This window comes from Conger conger, chromosome 9, assembly GCF_963514075.1.
Source record: "Conger conger chromosome 9, fConCon1.1, whole genome shotgun sequence".
In the NCBI taxonomy this organism is placed as follows: domain Eukaryota; kingdom Metazoa; phylum Chordata; class Actinopteri; order Anguilliformes; family Congridae; genus Conger; species Conger conger.
This window is the reverse complement of record NC_083768.1, coordinates 24,531,480-24,542,817: the sequence shown is the minus strand read 5'-3', so window position 1 is coordinate 24,542,817 and position 11,338 is coordinate 24,531,480. Positions and strand designations below refer to the sequence as shown.

The window sequence follows — 11,338 nt, the reverse complement described above, 5'->3', positions numbered from 1 at the left end:
GAGAAGGGGATTAAGAAAACCAACAGACATGAATCAGGAAAAGGAAGGAAGAACATTGTGCTACGGCATAAGCATGCTGCTACGACTTGACAGCAATAGTGTAACAATGCAAAGCATGTTCCTGCATGCACATGGAAAAACGTAGCTTGTACCAGAAACTGTCCCAGAATAAGCGAGTACTCCTTGAATGACGTAATGGAGCCAGACATGTAGCGTGTAGCAGCTGCTCCTCCTCGCTCAGCCTGCCTTCAGTGCCTTGAGTGACATCACTTCCTGCTTGGATGGGATCAGTTGTGAGTCAGTGAAAAACCGAATGGGAGAAGTTCAATTTCACTTTCACTTTGACGCACGCGCTGTGGCTGAATCAACAGGAAGGGCTACAGCGACTGGGGCACAGCCGACGTACTGACACGACGTACTGACACGACACAAAGATGGATTTCAAGTACCCGGCAGCCCGGAGAGACGAGAATAAGGTGGGTGGAATTTTTCGAGGGGTGCTCGCCTTTCCGGAGGCTAATGTCTTAAAGGGACAGGCACAATGAGTCAGAGAGAGTGAGAAACAGGACGAGAGGGAGGATTGGGCCTTTGTCTAACACGGCCTGGTCTACGCACTGACGGGCGAGAGTGAGAGTGTGTTGCGGCCTGCTCTACGCACTGACGGGCGAGAGTGAGACAGTGTGGTGAGGTCTGCCCTACGCACTGACTGGTGAGAGACGCATGGTGCGAGCTGTGCATAGTGGTCGACACGGAAGTTATGCTACTGCACTAGGTCTTTGAATCCTGTTTTTCTTGCCAGGTTCAAACCTGTTGTACCAGTTCCTCCCACAAAATTCCAGTGTACTCATGGCATGTAGAACGTGTACTGGAAATTCTGTAGAACTTTGCAGGGGTTGTACCTGGCACAAAACACAGAGCTTCCCCTGAATTCTGTCAAGTTCACTTTAACTTCACCAAATGCACAGTCTGTCCATTTTCCTGTGTGTGTGTTTGTGGGTGTGGGTGTCTATGCATGTGTGTGCATGAATAGTCTATGCATACACAGTTTTCTCTAACTGACACCTTCTCCACAGGTGGATGACTATCATGGTACCAAAGTCCCAGATCCATATTGCTGGCTGGAGGACCCTGACAGTGAAGAGACCAAGGTGAGGCTGAATGTGCAAGGGCCCAATAGTACAGTGTAGCTCATAGTATGTCTCACCACTTTGTCTGCATATGTGTGTGTGTGTGTGTGTGTGTGTATAGAGTATGAGCATTTCAAGGAAAATATGGATCATGCAGTACAGCTACCCGAAAATGTAAGTACGCATCAGAATGTGTACACAAATGTGCACATTTGAATGTATGTGACCGTGTTGCATCTGAGAGAAAGAGAGAGAGAGAGAGAGAGAGAGAGAAAGAAGAAAGAAAGAAAGAGAGAGAGAGGGAGAGAGAGGGAGAGAGAGAGAGAGAGGTTCTGAACATTTCTGTCTCCTCAGGCATTTGTAGAAGAGCAGAACAAGCTGACCATGCCCTTCTTGGAGCAGTGCACTGTGAAGGCGCAGTTCCACCAGCGCCTCACTGAGCTCTATGACTACCCCAAGTACAGCTGCCCCTACAAGAGAGGGGGGAGGTACGCTTTCCACAGCACACTAAAGTTACACTTCATACGTGTCTAAGCTGGGACTGTGCAGTGCTACACTTCAATATGTTCCCCAGGTGGGGAATGTAAGGAGTTACTGTGCTGTGTGTGACCCTATAACCATCACGTGGTGTCACACTATAATGGGTTCCTTCTGCAGGTTTTTCTACTTTCATAACAAGGGGTTGCAGAACCAGGATGTGCTTTATGTTCAAGACTCCCTGGACAGCCCAGCCTCCGTCTTCTTTGATCCCAATGAACTCTCAGAGGATGGCACTGTGGCTTTGAAGAGTGAGTCGCAGGTCTCAGGGGCGCACACACACACACACAAACACAAACACACACACACACACAAACACAAACACACATACACACACACACAAACACACACACAAACACACACACAAACACAAACACAGAAACACACACACACATACACACACACACACACACACACACCCATGGCAATAACACAGAGAGCCCTGACAGTCTAAACTCTGATGTCACCCACAACACTGGAGAGAAAACCTGAATCTGTTTCCTCCTTCCTCTCTTCCTCCTCCTCTCTCCCTCCTTCTTCCTCTCCCCCTCTCCCTTGTGGCCCCAGTGGCCCGTCTCTCGGAGGAGTGTGAGTACTTTGCGTACGGGCTGAGCTCCAGCGGGTCAGACTGGGTGACGGTGCGCTTCCTGAAGGCTGATGACCTGACGCCGCTGCCTGACGTCCTGGAGAGGGTCAAGTTCAGTTGTCTGGCCTGGACGCACGACGCCCGCGGCATCTTCTACAACTCTTATCCCGCGTCTGCGGGGGACAAGGCTGACGGTGAGGAGGGCACTCTCATTCTGGCTCCATGCCTTCCAATGTTTCGCAACGCAAACCGTGAAAGAAAGGCGTCATGGCTCAGGCAGTAAGAGCAGTCGTCTGGCAGTCGGAGGGTTGCCGGTTCAATTCCCCCGCCCCGGCTGTGTCGAAGTGTCCCTGAGCAGGACACCTAACCCCCAAATGCTCCTGACGAGCTGGTTGGTGCCTTGCATGGCAGCCAATCGCTGTCAGTGTGTGAGTGTGTGTATGAATGGGTGAATGAGAAACACCAATTGTACAGCGCTTTGGATAACGGCGCTATATTAATGCCAACCATTTACCATTTACCAAAGGCGCATGCATTGATGACTGATACCTCAAGGCACTTTATTGCTGTATTTCTAAAGACACAATAAATGGTTGTCGTGATCCAGGCGTCACGGCCGGGAAGTCCAGGGCCAATTCTGCTCTGGCTGCAGTAATCACACTTCCATTCCCACTTAGGCACAGAGACTACCTGCAACCTCAACCAGAAGCTCTTCTACCATAAGATCGGCACCAGCCAATCAGAAGACATCCTGGTGGCGGAATTTCCAGATCACCCCAAGTGGCACAGCGGAGCGACGGTACTCACCCAGAATGCTTTGCACACTTCTCTCCGCACTTCTCTCCGCATTCCCTGCCGGGTCTACCTGCTCGTAGTGGGGCTCTTTTCGAGTGACGGCTGTCTGTAAACCTGTGTTGCAGGTGTCAGATGATGGCAGATATGTCGTGCTGTCCATCACAGAAGGTTGTGAGCCAGTTAACCAGCTGTGGTACTGTGATCTGCAGCAGCTACCCAATGGCATCACAGGTGAGTAAGTGTCCCGCCTCCCAGACAGGGGAGTCATTGTTCTGTGCCCCATAAATGTATTACAGTGCAGTAGCCATTTATGTGTTATGTGTACCCTTAAAAGATTTGCATAAAACATTTGCACAAAAATAACTCAATTTAATTACGACAGATCCCAACAAAAGACCACTCATTCTGGGTAATTGGGTAATTCTGAAATACATGTGTTTTTTTCTAATTTCAAGACTGTACATTTTTATTACATTTGAATTAGACCTCAAAATTCTCAACTATGAATTGCTAACATGAGAATGAAAAGCATGTTCAGCAAAGTTATAGCGGGCGGGTAATGTTAGTAGCTAGCTGACATTCCATTGCACACGGACAGGAGCAGCAGCCAGTGTTCAAAGTGGCAAGCAATCAGTTTGTGAAAATGTGTCTGATACAGTAAAGCAAGGGCGGCCAGAAAGAGACCAGCTAACAGCTAAATTGTCAGCTATGTTAGTTTATTAGGCTAGTCATAAACACCAACAAAGTGACTTCACTAACTCACTAGCTAGCTCTAGTTACACAGGAAAATAGCAGTGACAATGTTAAGGCCAGCTAGTTAGCTAACTATCTAGCCTATAGTTGGGCTTTGAAAAGTAGGCTAGTTTCAGACCATGAAAGCAAATACATTAACATGTAGCCACAAACACTGCTGATGGAATGGGTCACAAATACCGTGTTGATGGCAACTGCTATCTCCTAGGATTTGACTCAATAAATACTTTTCAGGCAGCAGAATTATTGTTGAAATGGAAAACAATGACGCTAACTATACTTGTAAATAATTCATTGTTATGCATGCTAGCTATGAAAACAAAACTTTTGGTTGAGAGTGAGAATACAAAGAAGGCAAAATACCATTTTATGCTCGTAGATGGCCTCAGCATATAAAAAATGGGGAGAATCAGTTTTCTTTAGACTAGTTTAGTTAGCCAGTGGGCCAAATAGATTCTTTAATGCAAGTTCTCAGCCAAGGGTTTTAGTTTTAATGCATATTTACAATGACCTATGAACTATTACTTGAACCTCCCGCTGTAAAAAAATATGTTTTAAGCGCAATGCTGCTTTAGGGCTGATCAATTTAATTCACTGTCTTTTTGAGGATTTCAGAAAATGCAAACACTTCACTTAAAACATATTTATTTGTGGTTAATGTATTATTCCACACAGAACATGGTATATACAGTATTTCCTTTATACTTAACTGCCCTCTACACACTATCAAGTGTTCTCTGCTCTCCTGCAAATCTACAAAAGACTGAGTGAGTGAGTGAAGTGGGGATCTCAAGCCCTTTTAATGGGACAAGGCACCAAGTAGCCAACTCAAACTGTAACATATTGCATTTCGTTAGCCCTTCTATGGATAACTATCTAGATACACTCACAACGAGACACACATACATACATAAACACAAGACAACACCCAGATAGCCCTTAGTGGCTAGCTAGTTTTCCCATTACAGTATTCCCATTACAGTACACAGTATATAAGTTTCATTTAAGGAAGCAACCGTAGATACTCATTTATTTTGCAACTCACTCATGCTGAGCAGGACAGCTGACCACCCGTCAGCAGCTAACAATGTGGCAAAGAACTAACAAGCAAATTGTAGTTGTAATATCTTGCTCCTTGTTTTCGTAAAACAATATTTTGATATTTTGGGACATGTTATTAAGAGACCGCTTAAGTTTTCTTTAGTCCTGTTCCTTTCACACCATTAAGAGGGGGACTATCCTGGTAATCCGCTTGCTGCATAAAGTTACCATAGAAGTGGGATCCCCTGTTTGCCCGTCTGATGCCACCGTCTGATTTTTTAAGTGTAACATTCATCAGATTAACCTGTACATCTTCTCCAAATCTCCAAATGTCCACCTCACCTACCGTACCTTATATATTTAAATATACACCTCCTTCTTTTAGTAAGCCTCTTTCTGTGTGAAGTAAAGAGAGCGGAATGAAACGACTGCACATTATTTGCACAAGATATCTCACATACTAACCAAAAGAGAGAACAGAGTCAGAGCTGCAAAAACCAACCATCACTGACTGGACATCCACATATATGGTATCAGAGCACATCACCATTGTGCTGTCTGAACACTTGAACACTGACAGCAATATGGGTTGTCATATAATATAGTTGTACCTATTATGTTCCTCCAGGTCTGCTCCCTTGGGTAAAGCTGGTGAACAACTTTGAGGCGCAGTACTCCTACATCACTAACGAGGGCAGCGTTTTCACCTTCCGCACCAACCTGCAGGCACCACGATACCGCCTTATCAACATTGACCTGCAGAAACCTGACCCAGCGCACTGGCAGAACCTAATCCCTCAGCACGATAAAGATGTCCTGGGTGAGAGACCAAGACACGTTTGTGTGTGTGTGTGTGTGTGTGTGTATGCATGTGAGTGTATGCGTGTGCATGTGAGTGTATGTGTGTGTGTGTGTGTGTGTGCATGTGAGTGTGTGCGTGTGTGTGTGCGTGTGAGTGTATGTGTGTGTGTGTGCGTGTGTGCATGTGAGTGTACGTGCGTGTGAGTGTATGTGTGTGTGTGTGTGTGCATGTGAGTGTACGTGTGTGTGTGTGTGTGTGCGTGTGAGTGTGTGTGTGTGTGCATGTGAGTGTACGTGCGTGTGTGTGTGCGTGTGAGTGTATGTGTGTGTGTGTGTGTGTGTGCGTGTGAGTGTGTGCGTGTCAGTGTATGTGTGTGTGTGTGCGTGTGTGTGTGAGTGTATGTGCGTGTGTGTGTGAGTGTATGTGTGTATGTGTGTGTGTGTGGTGGTGGGGGGGGCTGGAAGGTGATGGAAGGTAGTTAAAAGGGTTATGATTTGAATACTTCAAGTGAACAGAAATGGTATGTGTTTGTTTCTGTGTGTGTGTGTATGACAGAGTGCAGTACTCATATTGTGTTGTGGGGGTGCTTCTGGGGTTTGCGGGTTGAGGGTTTTTTGATGTGCACCGCTGCCATATCTGAAATACACTGCGCTAATGTGGAATAATATTAGTAACACATGTAATCTCTATTAGTAACACATTTGCTCTCTGATTTGAAGTATATTCCATTTCCATAAGCGAGAGCATATGTAAGCTGTCTGTTTAACTTCGTAACTATCATACAGTCCATTGGGGCCAGATACTATAATAAAATGTATGTGCAGTGATATCTAATCATTTTCATTGTCTTATAATTTATTCTCAAACCTCCTTTCCCTTTCTTCCTGTGGGCTCTGGGCATGGTATGTGCGGTATGTGCGCATGCAGGGTTTGTGTCCTGTGTGAACCAGCGCCATCTGCTGGTGAACTATGTGCATGACGTCAAGGACATACTGCAGTTGTATGAGCTGTCGTCCGGGAAACTATTCAAGGACCTGCCCTTGGATGTGGGGACCGTGGCGGGTGTCAGCTGCAAGAAGAAACACTCAGACTTCTTCTACAAGTTCACCTCCTTCACCACTCCAGGTTCTCAACTGTTTTTCACAACAGCTTCAGTGCTCCCCCTCCAATTCACCCTCAATGCTATAAACCACATCGTCAATACTGTACCCCATTCACCACCAACAGCATACTGCATTTAATTCTTAAACATTGTTCTAATTTCCCCATATTCCCAATATTGCATGCTGCTCTACCAAATTCCCTATTCCCACTCAAAATCCCTACAGTGTACCCTATAGAAGGTGAAGGAAAGAGGGATGCAGAGGTAGAGGGGGAGTGATGGGAAAGGGGGAGGGATGAAGGACAGACAGTGTATGAAGCTCCTCATCTCATCCACAGGGATCATCTACCACTGTGACCTGAGTGTCCCTGAGCCCGAACCCACCATCTTCAGAGAGGTGGAGGTGAAGGGAGTGCAGCCAGCCGACTATCAGACCACACAGGTGAGACTGACCACAGACCCACACAGGTGAGACCGACCACAGACCCACACAGGTGAGACCGACCACAGACCCACACAGGAGAGACTGACCACAGACCCATACAGGTGAGACTGACCACAGACCCACACAGGTGAGACTGACCACAGACCCATACAGGTGAGACTGACCACAGACCCACACAGGTGAGACTGACCACAGACCCACACAGGTGAGACTGACCACAGACCCACACAGGTGAGACTGACCACAGACCCATACAGGTGAGACTGACCACAGACCCACACAGGTGAGACTGACCACAGACCCACACAGGTGAGACTGACCACAGACCCATACAGGTGAGACTGACCACAAACCCATACAGGAGAGACTGACCACAAACCCATACAGGAGAGACTGACCACAAACCCATACAGGAGAGACTGACTACAGACCCATACAGGTGAGACTGACTACAACACCATACAGGTGAGACTGACTACAACACCATAGAGGAGAGAATGACTACAACATCATACAGACGAGGTTGACCACCAGTCAATTGCAGTCAATGTCTGCCCATGTCCTCAATCTTGCATGGGTGAAAAGAGAAGCAAAACTGGTCTGTGGAACCCAACGCATCTCTGCTCTGTGTCAGGTGTTCTACCCCAGCAAGGATGGAACCAAAATCCCAATGTTCCTGGTGCATGCTAAGGGGATCCAAAAGGATGGATCCCACCCTGTATTCCTGTATGGATATGGAGGCTTTGAGAACGCCATTCAGCCCCATTACAAGTCAGTACTATAGTGTGGGGTCTGGGGTTTGTGTGGTGTGTGTGTGCGTGGACACAAGAGTGTGCCTGTCTGACTTCAGGTCTGTAAATCTGTGTCCATCTATCAGCGTAGGAATATATTGAGAGGACTTGTGTACTGTGTTTGTATCTGTTTGTATTCGCTCAGTATGAACACGATTGTCACCCACAGTTGTTACTCTCACTCCCCCACAGTGTGGCCTACCTGCTATTCGTCAGACACCTGGGGGGAATCCTGGCTGTGGCCAATATCAGGGGGGGAGGAGAGTATGGACAGACCTGGCACAAAGGTACAGCTATCCTTTACACTGGTCTACTGAACACACCACTTCAGCTATTCTTTAAACAAAAAAGGGAGTGAGAAAAGGAGGTGAAGATGCGGGAATCGAGATAATGCAAATTAGGCAAATGGACTGAACTTGCTCCTTCACACGTCAGTATCAGACGTGGCAGGTGGGGAGAGGTGGATCCACAGGCCGGTCGTTTATATGTCATGCTTTCCGCAAAAATGCTGCGAGGAAAGGATGTTTTCTTGCTCAGGAAATCGTCAGGAACCTCTTAGCTCCTGGCTTCTAGCTCCTCAATCAATTTCCGGGGTCAGACAAGGAACAAAGAGAAAGAATGTGAAAAAATAAGCAATGGGAATGAGCCGCTGTCCACACCTCCATACCTATCCATCCACCTGCCTTCTGAAAATACCTGACAATTTACCAACTGAATATATTGCACCGTATGCATGGACACAAAGACACACTCACACAGAAAGACAGACACACACGCACACACGCACGCACGCACGCACGCACGCACGCACGCACACCTGTGGATAACAGCTCTTGGCCCAGTTTTATTTACTCCAGTCTGTTTGTGGTGCTCCCTGCGACTCCCTCTCCAGCTGGTTCCCTGGGAAACAAGCAGAACTGCTTTGATGACTTCCAGTGCGCGGCGGAGTTCCTGATCAAAGAGGGCTATACCTCTGCCAGCCGCATTGCCATCAATGGGGCCTCCAACGGAGGACTGCTTGTGGGTAAGGCTCGGAGGAGGCGCATAGCCACACTCGACACAACAGGACACCCAGCTACTGAGCATTGCCCTCCATCACTACACACAACACGCCAGCAGGGGGCGGTGTTCATAAGTGAGGCAGAGTACAGGGGGAAGGGCAGATCATGAGAACAGCACATGTTCACATGCTATATAGTGAGAGCAGTAACTATATGTTTGCATTGGTTGGCACTTCCATTCAAAATAGCACATTTTTTATATCCCGTTTTAAAATCAATCTCAATTCCATTTCAATGGTCTACTACAATGGCAACGGACCGGCCAACTACTGATTTCTGTGGTATGAATGCCCTTAGAAAATGTGCATAAACACTTTTTTTTTTGCACAAAAACAATTCAATTGAAATCCAACGGATCCCGACACAAGACAATTCATTATATGTCCGTAATTAAGTTAATAGACTTAACATGGCGAGACACAATGCTAACCATAAATGAAGCTAATTTAAAGTTCGAAATAAACCGTTATGTTCGGCAACAATATTGTGTGCAGGTATCTAGGTAGACGACCGTACATATCAACAAGCTGGCAGCCGCCAGTCTCACTGACTGTCCAAAGTGGCAAACATTCAATTTGTGGAAATGTATCAGATACAGTACCGCAAGGTCGGCGTACATAAACAGAAAACCTTCAGATAAATCGCCAGCTATGTTAGTTTATTAAGCTAGTCATGAACACCAAGGCTATCCAGCTCTAGCACGATAAAATGGCAGCGACATTTTTACCAAGCTAGCTAGTCTATAGTCTATAGGCTTTTAAAAGCTATACCTTGATGTGGGATATTTCTCATGAATGTTACACATGAGAACATACAATCTGCAAATATCGTGTTGATGGCAGGCAGTTGGCGTCTCCTTAAGATTTGACTGAAGCACTGCGCTTCCGACAGCAGAATTATTGTTGAAATGGAAAAGAATGATGCTTCATATACTTTCAAAACATGTATCATTACGCATGCTAGCTAGCTATAAAAAACAAAACCTTTGGTTGACAACTCAACTTCAACAAAGACAATAGAAAAATACAACTTTCGCCAATTATAAGAAATGTGGATTACAGTTAAACATTTAGCTAGTGGGCCGAATAGATTCTTTAAGCCAAGTTCTCAGCCCAGGGGTTTATTTTTAATGCATATTTATAATGACCTATCAAGTATTAATAGAACCTCCCGGTGTAAAAACTAAGAAAATTAATCACAAAACACTATGTTTTAAGTGAAATGTTTGCATTTGCTGAAAGCCTCAAAGGACAGGAAATTAAACTGATCAGCCCTAACGCTAACATCAGCCTTTTTGTGATTAATAGTACAATAGGATTGGGGAGATTCTGTGCTCTGAAGCCCATAGAGTCAAAAGAGCATTGTGCCTCTGCATGGTTTAAACAGAGGCGCCCAAATAAAGGTCTGTGTGCACACTGAGACTGGGAACTGTAGGAGTGGAAAATAATACATTATTTCCCTGCTTTAGAGTAGCCGTTAATCTTCCACAGTAAGACCATTACACACCTTTTCATTAATTCTTTTCAGTTTAATCACTTCTATCAGAAATGGCTGCGAGTAGTTAGGAGGTAGTTTCCGTTTATGTTTTAATGTTCATTTCTGAGATTCAGGCAGGGCCTGTATTACATTGTATTAACTGGCAAAGGGAACGTCAATATGTGAGTCATCATGCAAGGATTGCGTTAACCAGTTTCATAACACAAAAACCCTATTCTAGTTCAACCTCAATTCGATTTTTTTTTGTCCCAGAAAACGGATGCGGCAGTAAAAACCGAGACTGCATCTGTATGTAAGACTGATGTAATGTGACTTAGTCACATTTTCTGTGTTACTCAACACCAATAAAGTCCATTCTAGTCTGATAGAGTAAATTCGATCTCTATTGGGCTCATCTAGATTCAGTGCAGAATTAAAACAGAGCCCTCAATCATGGTTGTGGGCGTGTTTAGTGGCTTAATGTGTGTCAGCATGAACAGCAAGAGTGGTGGTGAAGAGGTTGCGGTCTCTCTCCTGCTTCCCCGCCCAGGCGCCTGTGTGAACCAGAGACCTGAGCTGTTTGGCTGTGCCGTGGCTGAGGTGGGGGTGATGGACATGCTCAAGTTCCACAAGTTCACCATCGGACATGCCTGGACCACTGACTACGGCTGCTCAGACGACCCTAAGCAGTTTGATTGGCTCTACAAGTGAGTGACATGCATGCACACACACAGTCATATACACAGAAATACACACACACACACACACGGGAATAGAAAAACCTCTGCTTTAATTTTGCCCTTTCACCTCGGCCCCTGTCTC

The 11,338-nt window shown here is 45.9% G+C and overlaps 1 protein-coding gene across 1 annotated transcript in view; it reads left to right on the top strand.

Annotated features, from left to right (window-relative positions):
- Positions 1–287: 287 nt before the first annotated feature.
- Positions 288–11,338, top strand: part of LOC133137088 (prolyl endopeptidase-like) — an 11,754-nt gene continuing 703 nt past the window's right edge. The window contains exons 1-14 of the mRNA XM_061255116.1: positions 288–476; positions 1,074–1,148; positions 1,482–1,615; positions 1,785–1,915; positions 2,232–2,444; positions 2,928–3,049; positions 3,171–3,276; positions 5,468–5,659; positions 6,569–6,766; positions 7,082–7,185; positions 7,823–7,959; positions 8,172–8,266; positions 8,872–9,003; positions 11,067–11,223. Coding sequence (XP_061111100.1) covers positions 435–476; positions 1,074–1,148; positions 1,482–1,615; positions 1,785–1,915; positions 2,232–2,444; positions 2,928–3,049; positions 3,171–3,276; positions 5,468–5,659; positions 6,569–6,766; positions 7,082–7,185; positions 7,823–7,959; positions 8,172–8,266; positions 8,872–9,003; positions 11,067–11,223 — 1,838 coding nt within the window. The 5' untranslated portion in view covers positions 288–434. The remainder of the gene's footprint in view (positions 477–1,073; positions 1,149–1,481; positions 1,616–1,784; positions 1,916–2,231; positions 2,445–2,927; positions 3,050–3,170; positions 3,277–5,467; positions 5,660–6,568; positions 6,767–7,081; positions 7,186–7,822; positions 7,960–8,171; positions 8,267–8,871; positions 9,004–11,066; positions 11,224–11,338) is intronic.